Here is an 11,766-nt window from a genome sequence, read left to right as displayed (position 1 = left end):
AAATCATACAAATAACACAGAACACTATAGTAATCATAAAATGTGTTCTTATATACAATCAATCGATGTATTTCATTTCAATTCTACTGCACTAAACGGAATCCCTACGTACCTTTGCACATTGCCATCCCGTCGACAAGGTCACACGCCTTTCTTTCGGCTTTGCATTTTGCGATCATTGCTTTGTCGCAGATGGGTTGTCGCTCATCTGCTCACAAAGAATGACATGTATCTTACGCGTACCACTAAAGGAATGGCGATCCAAAACAATACAAACAAGTTATTACACTACAATAATCCTACAAATTGTTCGGAAATTAAACAACTCTACATATTTCGCCGAATACGTAGAAAGATATGACAGGGCTTACTATTTCTATGTTCCTGCATAAATTCTCCTGCAGTATCCTTGGCCATCCCGCAAAGCGACTTATGTACCATGTCAGTGTTTACGAGTTTATAATAACTGCGACGGCTGCTACCGGAAATGTCGCAGAAACTGTCTCACTTCTCAGCGGACACCTCATCCGCACAATAAGGAAAACGAGGAAGCTGGGAGTGAAAGAAGAGAGAAGGTGGTGCCGCCGTGGAGGGCTCCGGAATACTTTTGACCCCCTGGGGATCTTTACCCTGCACTGACATCGCAAAACACACGTGCGCCTTTTCCGTTGCGCCACATCATTCAGTCACAGCACGAAGTTGTCTTGAGAGGTGTTTCAAGTTGTCTTCTTACGACCGTGCTCCCCAACTGCTAACGACCAAGTGCCAGGCTCGTACTGTGGGTACGTGGGTTGTAACGTCATATTAGGGGAGCGAGCTTCGAACACCTGTCACATGGTTTGGGCCTGCCCCTCCAATCCGGTTATTCCCCTCATCCCCAACCCAACCCGAAAGGACCTGGAGGCGATCCTGCTCGGCTACCACGACTTACAGGCCAACAAACCTTAGTCGGGCGCACCGGTCACCGACATTGAGGTTTCAAACCAGGGACCTCCACGTAGTGCTTGTAAGGGCCGGTTCCTTACGTGGTGGTCCAAGCATACCTGCTGTACCTTCTATAGCATGGGCAAGGACACTTTATTTTTCGTTCTTTTTACGGTCCAACAATTAAATTTGTCCCTTCTATAGTCTAATAAATGTTTTCATCACCACCAACACCACACCAAGTCAACGAGGGTAGCGCGAGGCACGATGCGCAAGGCAAGATCAGGATGGTCGGACACGAGCACAGGCGAGTGGGCTAAAGCCCATAGGAAAAGCTAACACGGCTGACGTTGTAAATGACGGGAGCATCAACAAGCGGGAGCATTGACAACCGCCCTCTCACAAATGTCCTGATTTATGTCGTGGCCATGCGGAGTGTACTGCAGGCGTTCCTAAACACGATCATTTTATTACATGGTCAGAAGATTAGCACTTTTAGAAGCGAGTGCCGTAAACATCTATTCACGTAAACTAAACGAAAGCTTCAAGAATATGCACATTTCTCCGTCAGTCAATAATTCCATTCTTACTACCCAGCCGCGGTCATTATGCCACGTTCTAGAGGTACGGAAGACTCGTGTATGACCAGCCATACACGACATTATCTTTTAAATTCGTGCATTGTAGTTAGTGCCAATCATTTCATTTCCACCCATTTGAGCAAAGTTATTTTCATCCTCACCTTTGCACACTGCAATCCCGTTTTGAATGTCACATGTCTTTCCTTTGGCTTTACATTGAGCGATAATTCCTTCATCGCAACTTGGTCGCTCATCACCTGCACGAAATGTATGCCCGAGGTTCAGTATTTGTGGTGGTAGGTACGAAGCACGCACGAATGTTTCGTTTTGTCAATAAAAATATACGTCATCGATTCTTTCAAAGATCTCTAAATGGAAGGCCGCAAAAATTGCGGCTGATCTTGGCACATTGCGAGCCCTTCTTTAAGCACGCATGCCTTTCCTTCTGCTTTGCAGTTCGCTATCATTCGTACATCACAGCCGGGCGTTTGTTCATCTGCACATAAAAGCATAACAAAGGTAATATGCACGAGCTTGCAAGCATGAGACATAAGTTATTTTACTTATCAGTCAGAACAATAATTTGCTATAACAAGCCATAGAATGAAACTATTTAACCGAAATAAATTCAATGATAATGAAGTAATTTCGATACTCGCCGTTCTAGGTATTCTTTTTATTCCATTGGGATTTTTTTATGTAATTGTGAAATAAAAAATAAAGCAGTTTTTGACATTTGGCTCTGCAGCATGGTGGACCGGGACAGTCGGTGCAAACTGACTATTAAATATTTAATACCTTATGATCTGTCCATATTTTGGTTTTGGGACACAATGCTATGTTCCTGAATCACACGCAATTCGAATTTTTGCAAATTTGTAAACCGGCATTCTTGTTCGCGATGTCCAACGTGCAATTATGCGCGCAAAACGAGCGTGGCGAATGCACCGGAAGTTGTGCAGCCTCACTTTACGCCAGGGGAACGCGTTCAAAGGCCAAGAACACGAAGTAGCGTTCCTAGCACAGTAAGCGCTTCGGGTCATTGGACTCATTACACGCTATTTCCTGTGCGCCGCCAGAGCACATCGATCTGAGGTGAGGCACGATGCTCCAAGCGCAGAGCTTCGCCGCCAAAGAAACTCTGTTGTGATTCGACCATAAATGAAAATATTAACGCAGCGCTCAGCGTCGCAGTACAGCTGATAAAAGCATCAGTGTGGGCCTCTAGAGGAAGCGAGATTAGCTGCCATTTCTGCCTTCAACGCAGCGGAAACTGCATATAACTAGCGTCTGCATGGAAACTCTCTGCCACGTTACAGCACGGCCTTGTGTCTTAGAACGCTACGAGTCAGGTGCGCCTATCTGATAATTTGTAATGTTAGCGCACTTTATTTTTGCGCAAAGGATATATTCTCACATCTCGGAGCGAGCCTATGCCACTTCCGAACATGTCGCGCGTGAGTTCTCATATATGGTCGTTTTGGTCGCGTAAATACACGTTTGATAAATCGAACCGGAATGCCTATAAATAAATTTTGAAAATTGGGTTAATATATAATTTTGGAAGCGACCGATTGCCCATTATAACGTTGCACCTTAAATAATAAAAATGATAAGTAAATTGCATAATAGTGCAAATAAACTGGCACAAGACGCGATTGATTGGAGAGATATGGGAGAGGAATTGGCCCGGCAGCGGTGATAGTTATGATAATAACAATTATATTCTAGCAGCTTACCTTTGCACATTGCCATCCCATCTTGGATCTCACATGCCTGTCCTTTCGCTTTGCATTTCGCTATCGTTGCTTCGTCGCAACTCGGCCGTTCATCACCTGCAGATGAATCCGATAGGTCAGATGAGCGTGAGCGACCCTTTGAGGTAGCCGTTGTCTACACAATCCAGGAGTTTTCTGTTCTAGTGGAGAACCAATGTACTGGCTCACATTCATAAGGCATCCTCTAGCTCTCTTTGCCTACAACTCTTTTACCACCGACATCCCTGAAGAGCAGAATGAACAAGACACGCACTTGTTCACGAGGAGGCATCCAGACAGGCCCGGAAGCTGACTTTGCCCCTAGCTGTAGTGAACCTCGTAGATCTCGTCTGTGCTAAACGCAGCCATATACCAAGATCGGAAACGGTGCGCCGCCAGACGGCGCTGTGAAACCTGTCTCTTTCTCTCGCTTGCTCTGCCTCCCTCCTGGTCAGGCAGAGCCGTCTGGTTGCTGGCACTGATGCGCAACAGCACACTCCACAGCGCAGCCTAAAATCCAGAGCGCGATCCCTGGACCGTATTCTTTCCGACTCCCTCTCACTTCTTATATATTCTGCGCGTTTGTACAGCGTTGTTCACTCTTAGCGTGAGCCTGCGTGAGCGCGACTGTGATCTTCGGAGCGCCCGTTCGATCGCCACGGCTACTCATCGAAGCAAGTGGCGCAGGTGCTGTACGGCCTGGAGATGATGTTGCGCGTTATCGGCCACTTTGACTTGATGTGCGGAAGAGCCACAATCACTGGCGCTTCGTTGAGTTCAGCAACACATGGTCAACCTAAGAGTGGAACACCCTGTACGTTGTATGAAGAAAAAGGAACGCCGACCAAAAGGTTGTTGTTTAAAACGAAGACGTTTCGGCTTCCATACGGAAGCCTTTATCAGGAAGCAGCGATCAAGGCTTCCGTACGGAAGCCGAAACGTCTTCGTTTTAAACAACAACCTTTTGGTCGGCGTTCCTTTTTCTTCATACATGAATATTCTACCCGACCAGACAAGTTTTCGTCAGACTTTAGATTTCACCCTGTACGCTGTTTTGGCCTCAATCTAGTGCACAGAAAAATTCACCAGTGATATTTGAGGCACTGTCACGTTGGCCAACAGCGCCGCTTCCGAACGATGTGGAGATTAAATCGCTGCTACACGCCGGTAACGAGAACTTTGGCGCCATTCGAGATCCTTCGCAGGTCCGCACGACACGCTTTTTTCCGTGGCGCACCGGTTCCTTTAGCGTGCGCGAAACTGCACTCCATTCGGGTGGAAGGTTTCTCAAGGTTTGCTTTACGTTGGGCCTTCCGTACGGCATGATGAAAAACTGCAGGTTCGCTGTAGTTTATTTATTTTTATTTTATTCAAGTTACCCCTAAAGGCCCTCCAGAAGAGGGTATTACATAGGGGGGTATTACATAGTTCCCGAACGGTGTTTGCCTGAGTGGCGAAGTCAAAAGCTAAAAACAATTTTTTCCTTACTAAGAGGGGTGTGACCGGTTGCCATAAAGAATGGTAAAAGAATGGGATGCGAGATTAGGTTACTAACTCTTTTTTCCATACGTATGCCCCTACAACTAGTGGAGATGGTGTAGTTTTAATGTTGAAAGATAGCTTCGTGAGATATTAGCATGATAAGTGCGCTCGTTCAGCTTAAGGTAATGAATAAAATTGGATGCTAAATACAGCTCCATACTCTTGGACTACTGTATAATGCTGGGAAGAATTGAAGCTATCGACAGGTACTTTTAGTTACCGCCGGATACCGGATAGTTCGTGATCTTTTTGTTCATAATCAGTGGCTTGGCAACTGCGTTCGTCCGCTATTAGAAAAATTTCGGCACACTTAAGTATAATGAATTGAAAAATATTTCGTGGCTGCAGAACACAAACACACACACACACACACACACACACACACACACACACACACACACACACACACACACACACACACACACACACACACACACACACACGCACGCACACGCGCGCACACGCACACACACACACATACATTCTATATATATATATATATATATATATATATATATATATATATATATATATATATATATATATATATATATATATATATATATAACACAGTTAGTTAATACAAAATATTTTTAAACAGTGCCCCGATACAGCGCAAACTTATCACATGCGAAAGGTGAAGGTTTTCAGGTGATTTGCATTTGTACACCTTCTTTCCTTTTTTCAGATGAGATGCACCATTCGTTGGTAGGCTTAGCTCGAGAGAAACGAGGATACTAGAGGGACACAGGACCACCGCTCGTCCTGTGTCCCTCTCTTGTCCTCGTATGTCTCGCGCTAAGCCTACGCGCAAATCACGACTTGCCAACTGGCCCAGAACTCCACTTTGCTAAAGACGATTCGTTGCTCCACTCTAAGCGAATGAAAATAAAATAAAGAGAACTTTGCCGTTCTTTTAAAAGTACTACTGCAAGCAAGCTAGCGGCTGTTTTGGGGATCAGATTCCGAATTGTTGCCTGGAAATGAAAATATAAGTGCAGAATCAAAGAGAAAACTAAAGCAATGTGTGCATAGAAATGAGATATAGAGAGAGATAAAGGGGAAGACGGAATGCAGGGATGTTAATAAGAACCGAAATTCTAGAGTGCAATAGTAGGCTTCTGCAAGGGGTTCTACTGTGCCAGTTTTAATGAGGCAACGCTATGTTGGGTCCAAGCACTACTGGAATACATTTATCTATATTGATTTTCTCTGTCAGGTGGATGATGTGAAAATGCAAAAACTAAACAACCAGGAAAAGCAGCAAAATTCGAAAAACCTCGGCCTCTTTTCTTCATTCGACTATTCCGTTTGGCGTGCTTACCTCCTTTCCATGCTTTGTGTGCCACTGCGTTTTTATAGTAACTTCTAAATTGCTTGCGGGGGCAGCGTGCTCAGTATCACTTGCTGATTTCCTTTCACCGTGCTTCGCAACGTTCGCTGGCTTTTCGCCTGCTGTAGGGAGGCATTCATCCGTCTTGGCCTTTGGCTCGCTTTACGTTGCCGTTGCCGGCATCGCCAAGCATATAGAACATGCAGTTTCGTGCCTAGAAAACCGTCTTAAGCGTCGACCTATTAGACTTCAGAGTACGGGGACAGGTCTTCTCCTTCAGAGCAATCGCAGGTGGAAAAATGCGAGGAAAAAGATGAGGAAGACGGTAACATCTAATCAATGAGCCCCGCGTCATGATGTCAGTGCGGTAATCAGAACCTTCGCCTTCAGGCAGCAACAAGCAACCTGCAGTGAAGTGTACCGTGCCGATCGCAGCGCTGTGACAACAAATCCTAGAGAAAGGAGCAAATATTTTATAGGCGCATCCCTATTGGTTTCCCACACCGCGTGCGTGCACCTACAGCTATGAGCTTCCGGGCTTTGACGAAGCCACGTGTGGTGTGCTTCAGGCAATTGGGCTTCATATATAGCACCTATAGTATGTTACAACTCAAGAATGCAGCAAAATTTCCCTGAGATGAGACCCTCCAGCCAATGGCGTTCTTTAGAAGATAGAGTTTAGGGAAGAAAAGGAAGGTGACAGGACTTATCCCGGTGACGTGGGGAGTGGGTTGTTCGTTGTTCGGGTTAGGGGCTGAGGAGTTAAGACGGAAAGTTCAAAAAACGGCTCGGGGTGGCAAGGGCTGCGGACAAGTGCCCCTGTCCCTTTCCTGCCTAGCCTCTGCTGCAGAACCAGAACAGGACGACGCACGCCGCTAGCTGGACGGGCTTCCTTTGAGGGGCACTCGCAGCTACATTCTTGGGTTCTAGCTGACTATAGACAAAGTGCGTTTTCAGCAAAACACGGGCCCCTAACTCTTCAGAATGGGGAGTCACGTTTATCGCGGTAGTAGATTTCGGGCGCGCAGTACTTCTGCAGAGCTGCCTGAGCACCGCAGGTTGTCTACTACAAGCGAACTCAGTTTGCTAAAATTCGTTTCCACGCGCCCGATTGAGTTCCTAGCGAGTGCTGCCGCCTATTTTATGCACCAGTTACAGCACGCAACACCAATCATTGCGGTGACTTGCCAACTGGTCTGAGGCCTCTAAGTTGATAAAAGAAGGTGTTCGATTTGCGCCTTCTTTGGTTTTAATCTAACTCGGAGCGGAAGGAAAATCTTTTTGTGATGGACATCAATTCATTTATACATACTGAGGTCCCTACGGGGGCTATTGCAGGAGTAGGCATATACAAAACGTCAAGATACAATATGCAGTTTTCAAAGGCGTTAGCTTTATAATTAACCTCGTCGCTTTTGTAGAAAGTCGTGGAAGTGAGCTTGCAAAAGGAGGCCATTGGGAAGCCCTATGCTTCGTTAAGGCAGCAGAAAGTCAGGCGAGAACTGAGGCGCAAAAACTAGCGAAAGCAACGAGGCGTGCTGCAACAGCAGAAAGAAACAAACCTGCTCAAGGCTGCGCCACAGCCGCCAGCGAAACACATGCTCTTTTTTTTTTGGCGCTCAGTTCCGCCCTGTCCACACACAACCCACAAGGGCTTCTTGAAGAAACGAGCTTGGCGCTGGACCTCCAAACGAAGAATGCGGTACGTCATTCTGGAATGTCCTGTGGACTGCTGTAAATGGCTGTAGATGAGGGGAAGATCCGTTGACCACAAGCCTCTTTTGAATTGCTAGGTCCAGCTTTGCACCTAGATCATCTGTATGCTCAAGCCATGCTTTGCACATTTGTACTCTGTATACGCACAAGGGATAAATTGTTAGGATGCACGCTGGACAAACTGGTAGCCGCTCAGTGTGTGCGTTTTTCAAAAAAAAAGTAGTTACGAGGCAGCGCTTATATCTGTGTGCGTTTTTTTCTTTTCTTGTTTGTCTGCTTTTCACACTCTTCTTTTCATAATCAACAAATAAGAGAGACCGGAATGAGCGAGAGTTGAAAAAGGAGGACGAGGAAAAAATTACAAGAAAGAAGGAGCAAAGAAAAGAATGAATGAAAGAAAATGGGGGACGCCGTTGTGCAGACAAACACTTGACGGCTCTCGAAGAATGTTCAAACAAGGCCGTACCCTTGTTTAGCTAGAAATAACTGACAAAAACTCTCGCTTGCATTTTTGAAACTTCCATTAAATATAAGGGCGCAGAATATTTCCTGAGCTTACCTTGGCACGTTGCCATACCGTCTTCAATATCACATGTTTTGCCTTGTGCTTTGCATGCGTCAATCATTTCTTTATCGCACGCCGGCTTCGCATCTTCAGCTGGTGTGGAATGGTGACACAAAACAATACATTTTATTCCAGATCACAATCACCCGTCAATTGATTCTGTGATATTAATATCATCCAGATGAAAATATTTCAACATGCACAAGATCGCCTTCATTAGATTGTTGACTAAATTAGGGACACAAGGATATTTCTTGGCTAAACTATGCATGTTACCATGCCGTCTTCAATCACACAGGTTTTTCCATGAGCTTTACACGCTTTAATCATATCTTCATCACATACGGGTGTTTCATCACCTTTGAAGGAATAGTAAGACAAAAGTGTATGAGTTGCTGTTTCAATGCAGAGTTTATATTGTTTGCAATTTTTTACACAAATTTCAACACTCATTCATAATGTGTCAAGTGTGAAAGCGCCTAGTATAATTAGTATTGCTATTTTGACCCCATTTTCAATCTCACAAACTTCTTAATCGTCTATTGTTACTTCGTACCAAAATATGTTCTCTTCATCAGATAAAAATCATAATGCAAATTTACGCTCTTTTTCGCCATTTAAATGAGCCGTCCAAAAGAATTTATTGGTATTTTTGCACCCCATTGGAAAACGTTCCATTTCAACACTATCAATTGTGCATTCACGGTGAGTCATAAATAGACAGTTTCACAGCCCTTCGTTGTCTTACCTTACAAATACAAATATCTTTATTTCAACATCAGGGATGTTAGGGGTGCACCCAAAAAGCATATGACTGGCTTGACAGAGGGGTGCACCTCTGTACACAAAAACCGGCAGCAACAGAACACGAACAGAACAATAAAAAGAAAAGACTAAAGTGCATAGGTAAACATTATATTCAATAAAAAATTAGAGAACATCATCTTGCAATAATTAGTATGTGAAGTCGGCAGAATTAACACGAAACGCTCAGGAACACGGAAGAATGCAAAACGAAGAATAACAAAAAGAAAAGAAAAAGGAAGAAAGAGGAGAAAACTAGCAGCAAGAAAAAAAACGTATCATGCACACTGCTCTTCCATTTTCAATGTCACAAGCTTTTCCTTCCTCTTTGCACTTGTCGAACATTTCCTGGTTGCACACCCGGAGCTACTCTCCTAATGATGAATAGTAATGCCGGATTATCTTTCTCAACGCCAATTAAACAACGCATATGAGTTTCATAACTTTAGAGACTGGAAGCAGGCAGACTGGGTGAGGGAACAAACGCGGGTCAAGCACATCTTAGTCAATATTAAGAGGAATAAATGAGCTTGGGCAGGGCATGTGATGCGAAGACAAGATAACAGCTGGTCCTTAATGGTAACTGAGTGGATTCTAAGAGAAGGCAAGCGTAGCGGAAGGCGGCAGAAAGTTAGGTGGGCGGATCAGATTAAGAAATTTGTAGGGATATGATGGCCGCAGCTGGCAACGGACAGGGTTAATTGCAGAGACAAGATTGTGACATTTGCCCTGCAGTGGGCATAGTCAGGCTGATGATGATAACGACGCGCCACTCCATCAGTTTCTCACCACACGCAGTGCCTTCGTTTATTCTCAGCAACGCAAAAGTGCTTTTCGAACACTCAAGCTGGATTTAGCCTTTGACTCTCACCTTGGCGACTTCGACGATACTGCTCCCACCCCACCATTCTGCGTACACACCGACCCTAGCGCTCTACTATGGCGCTCTCCTTTTCCAGTCTGATAGTACTCCTCGCCAGGAAGTAATTGCATTCGGCACTCACACCCGGACACATGCTGAAGAAAACTACACCGTCACTCAGGAAGCATGTCTTACCGTCGCTTGGAAAGTTCATAAATTCTGCCCCTACCTTTACGGCCGCCACATCACGGTCGTCGCGCTTTTTTTTTTTTTTGGTTGTCTACCCTCGAAAATTTGTCTGGTGGCCTCGGCTGCAGGGTTGTTCATGTACAAGATTTCAATTTCGACGTCGTTTACAAGTCGTGTTGCGAGCATTAAAACGCGGATAGCCTTTCTCGGTTGCCGCTTCCGGAGTGCTCCTGTCATTATCCAACACCATCTATATCCTACCACTGCTACGCCGCATCTTCGTCAGCTGTTCTGCACATCACCATCGTGCCCTAAGTCACTTCGGACAATCCCCACACCTTTGCGTCACATCAGCTCGCCGGTCCGTATCGTCGTTCCCAAATGGACTGCCTTGCCAGGACTTCCGACCCTCCTAACGCAAGGATGCGTAGGCAGCTTCACCGATTAAAACTCAACAATGGTGCGCTCTGCCGCTACATCTACTACTCTGGCATAACCCGCTGGCCTGCCGTGGTGCCCCGTATTATTCGCCACAATATTTCGAAGGCTCTCCAGGGTGACGCTATTGCCGGTCACTGAGGTTTTTACAAAACTAATTGGCCGCGTGAAAACGTGTTTCTTTTTTCCTTGCCTTTCATTAAACGTGGCTATATAAGTCGTATTTTTCACCCTCTGCCATCGTCGAAAAATGCTGACTTCACCACCTCCCGTTGGTAAATCTTTTCTTGCTACGTATCTAGCACTCGTCCACTAAAGATGTGTGCAATTTTCGGTGCAGTGAAGCGATACCTGCTGTAATACAATTCGCTCCTACTTGGATGCTTTGTCTTAATGTGCGATGAGCTGATGCTTCATGAGCGTGGGTATAAATAGGGCCTCGAATATATTCCTCACCTTCACATGCCGGGTTTCCGTCTTTCATCTTGCATTTCTGTCCTCGTTTCTTGCATTGAGCTACATATTTTTCCGGGCACTGGTCAGATTTTTCGCCTGCAGTGCGCGCAATGCATGTATCAGTACATCTCATAGTGTGAAGCTCACTTTGCCCACGAATTCCCGTGAAAATAGCTCGTACCTTGGCACACTGAATTTCCTTCTCTTATCTTGCATTCCTGGCCCATTTTCTTGCATTCATATGTGTTGACTTCGGAGCACACTTGAGGCTTCGCCGCTGCAAGTGACACCCAAAAGGAATTACAAAACAAAATAAGGTTTTCGGTGGTGGCACTTGGTAACATCGCGTTGCAAGAGGCTCTTGCGCATATAAGAATGGGCAAGCAGCAGTCCGTCTTCACCAGAGTGCCACTAATCGCAGCCAATATTACAAACACTCTTCACCTTTGCATACGGAGATTCCATTCTGTATTGTGCACTCTTGACCAAGCACTCCGCATCTTTCCTCATATTCTTTGGGGCATTTCTCTGTCCGGATGCCTGCGAATAAAAGTCAACACAAGCACTTGTAATATACTGAAAGTTACCTCGAAGTACTC

The 11,766-nt window shown here is 45.3% G+C and overlaps 1 protein-coding gene across 1 annotated transcript; it reads right to left on the bottom strand.

The window, feature by feature from the left end:
- Nucleotides 1–104: 104 nt before the first annotated feature.
- On the bottom strand, nucleotides 105–11,703 carry LOC144102267 (uncharacterized). Its single transcript, XM_077635572.1, has 7 exons — nucleotides 11,612–11,703; nucleotides 11,349–11,444; nucleotides 11,168–11,263; nucleotides 8,413–8,511; nucleotides 3,245–3,340; nucleotides 1,667–1,762; nucleotides 105–208 (listed from the first exon to the last, which is right to left on the bottom strand). The coding sequence occupies exons 2-7, from the start codon at nucleotides 11,392–11,394 to the stop codon at nucleotides 105–107; spliced, it is 537 nt and encodes a 178-aa protein (XP_077491698.1). The 5' UTR covers nucleotides 11,395–11,444; nucleotides 11,612–11,703.
- Nucleotides 11,704–11,766: the final 63 nt, after the last annotated feature.

This window comes from Amblyomma americanum, chromosome 8, assembly GCF_052857255.1.
Source record: "Amblyomma americanum isolate KBUSLIRL-KWMA chromosome 8, ASM5285725v1, whole genome shotgun sequence".
NCBI lineage: Eukaryota > Metazoa > Arthropoda > Arachnida > Ixodida > Ixodidae > Amblyomma > Amblyomma americanum.
The sequence above is the reverse complement of the archived record's forward strand: the minus strand, read 5'-3'. Positions and strand labels throughout refer to the sequence as shown.

Coding starts and splice junctions, on each gene's coding strand:
- LOC144102267 (XM_077635572.1), bottom strand. CDS start 11,394: ATGGGCCAGGAATGCAAGATAAGAGAAGGAAATTCAGTGTGCCAAG. Junction 11,264..11,348: donor AGGAAATTCAGTGTGCCAAG/GTACGAGCTATT, acceptor CGCGCACTGCAG/GCGAAAAATCTGACCAGTGC. Junction 8,512..11,167: donor CGGAAACCCGGCATGTGAAG/GTGAGGAATATA, acceptor ATTCCACACCAG/CTGAAGATGCGAAGCCGGCG.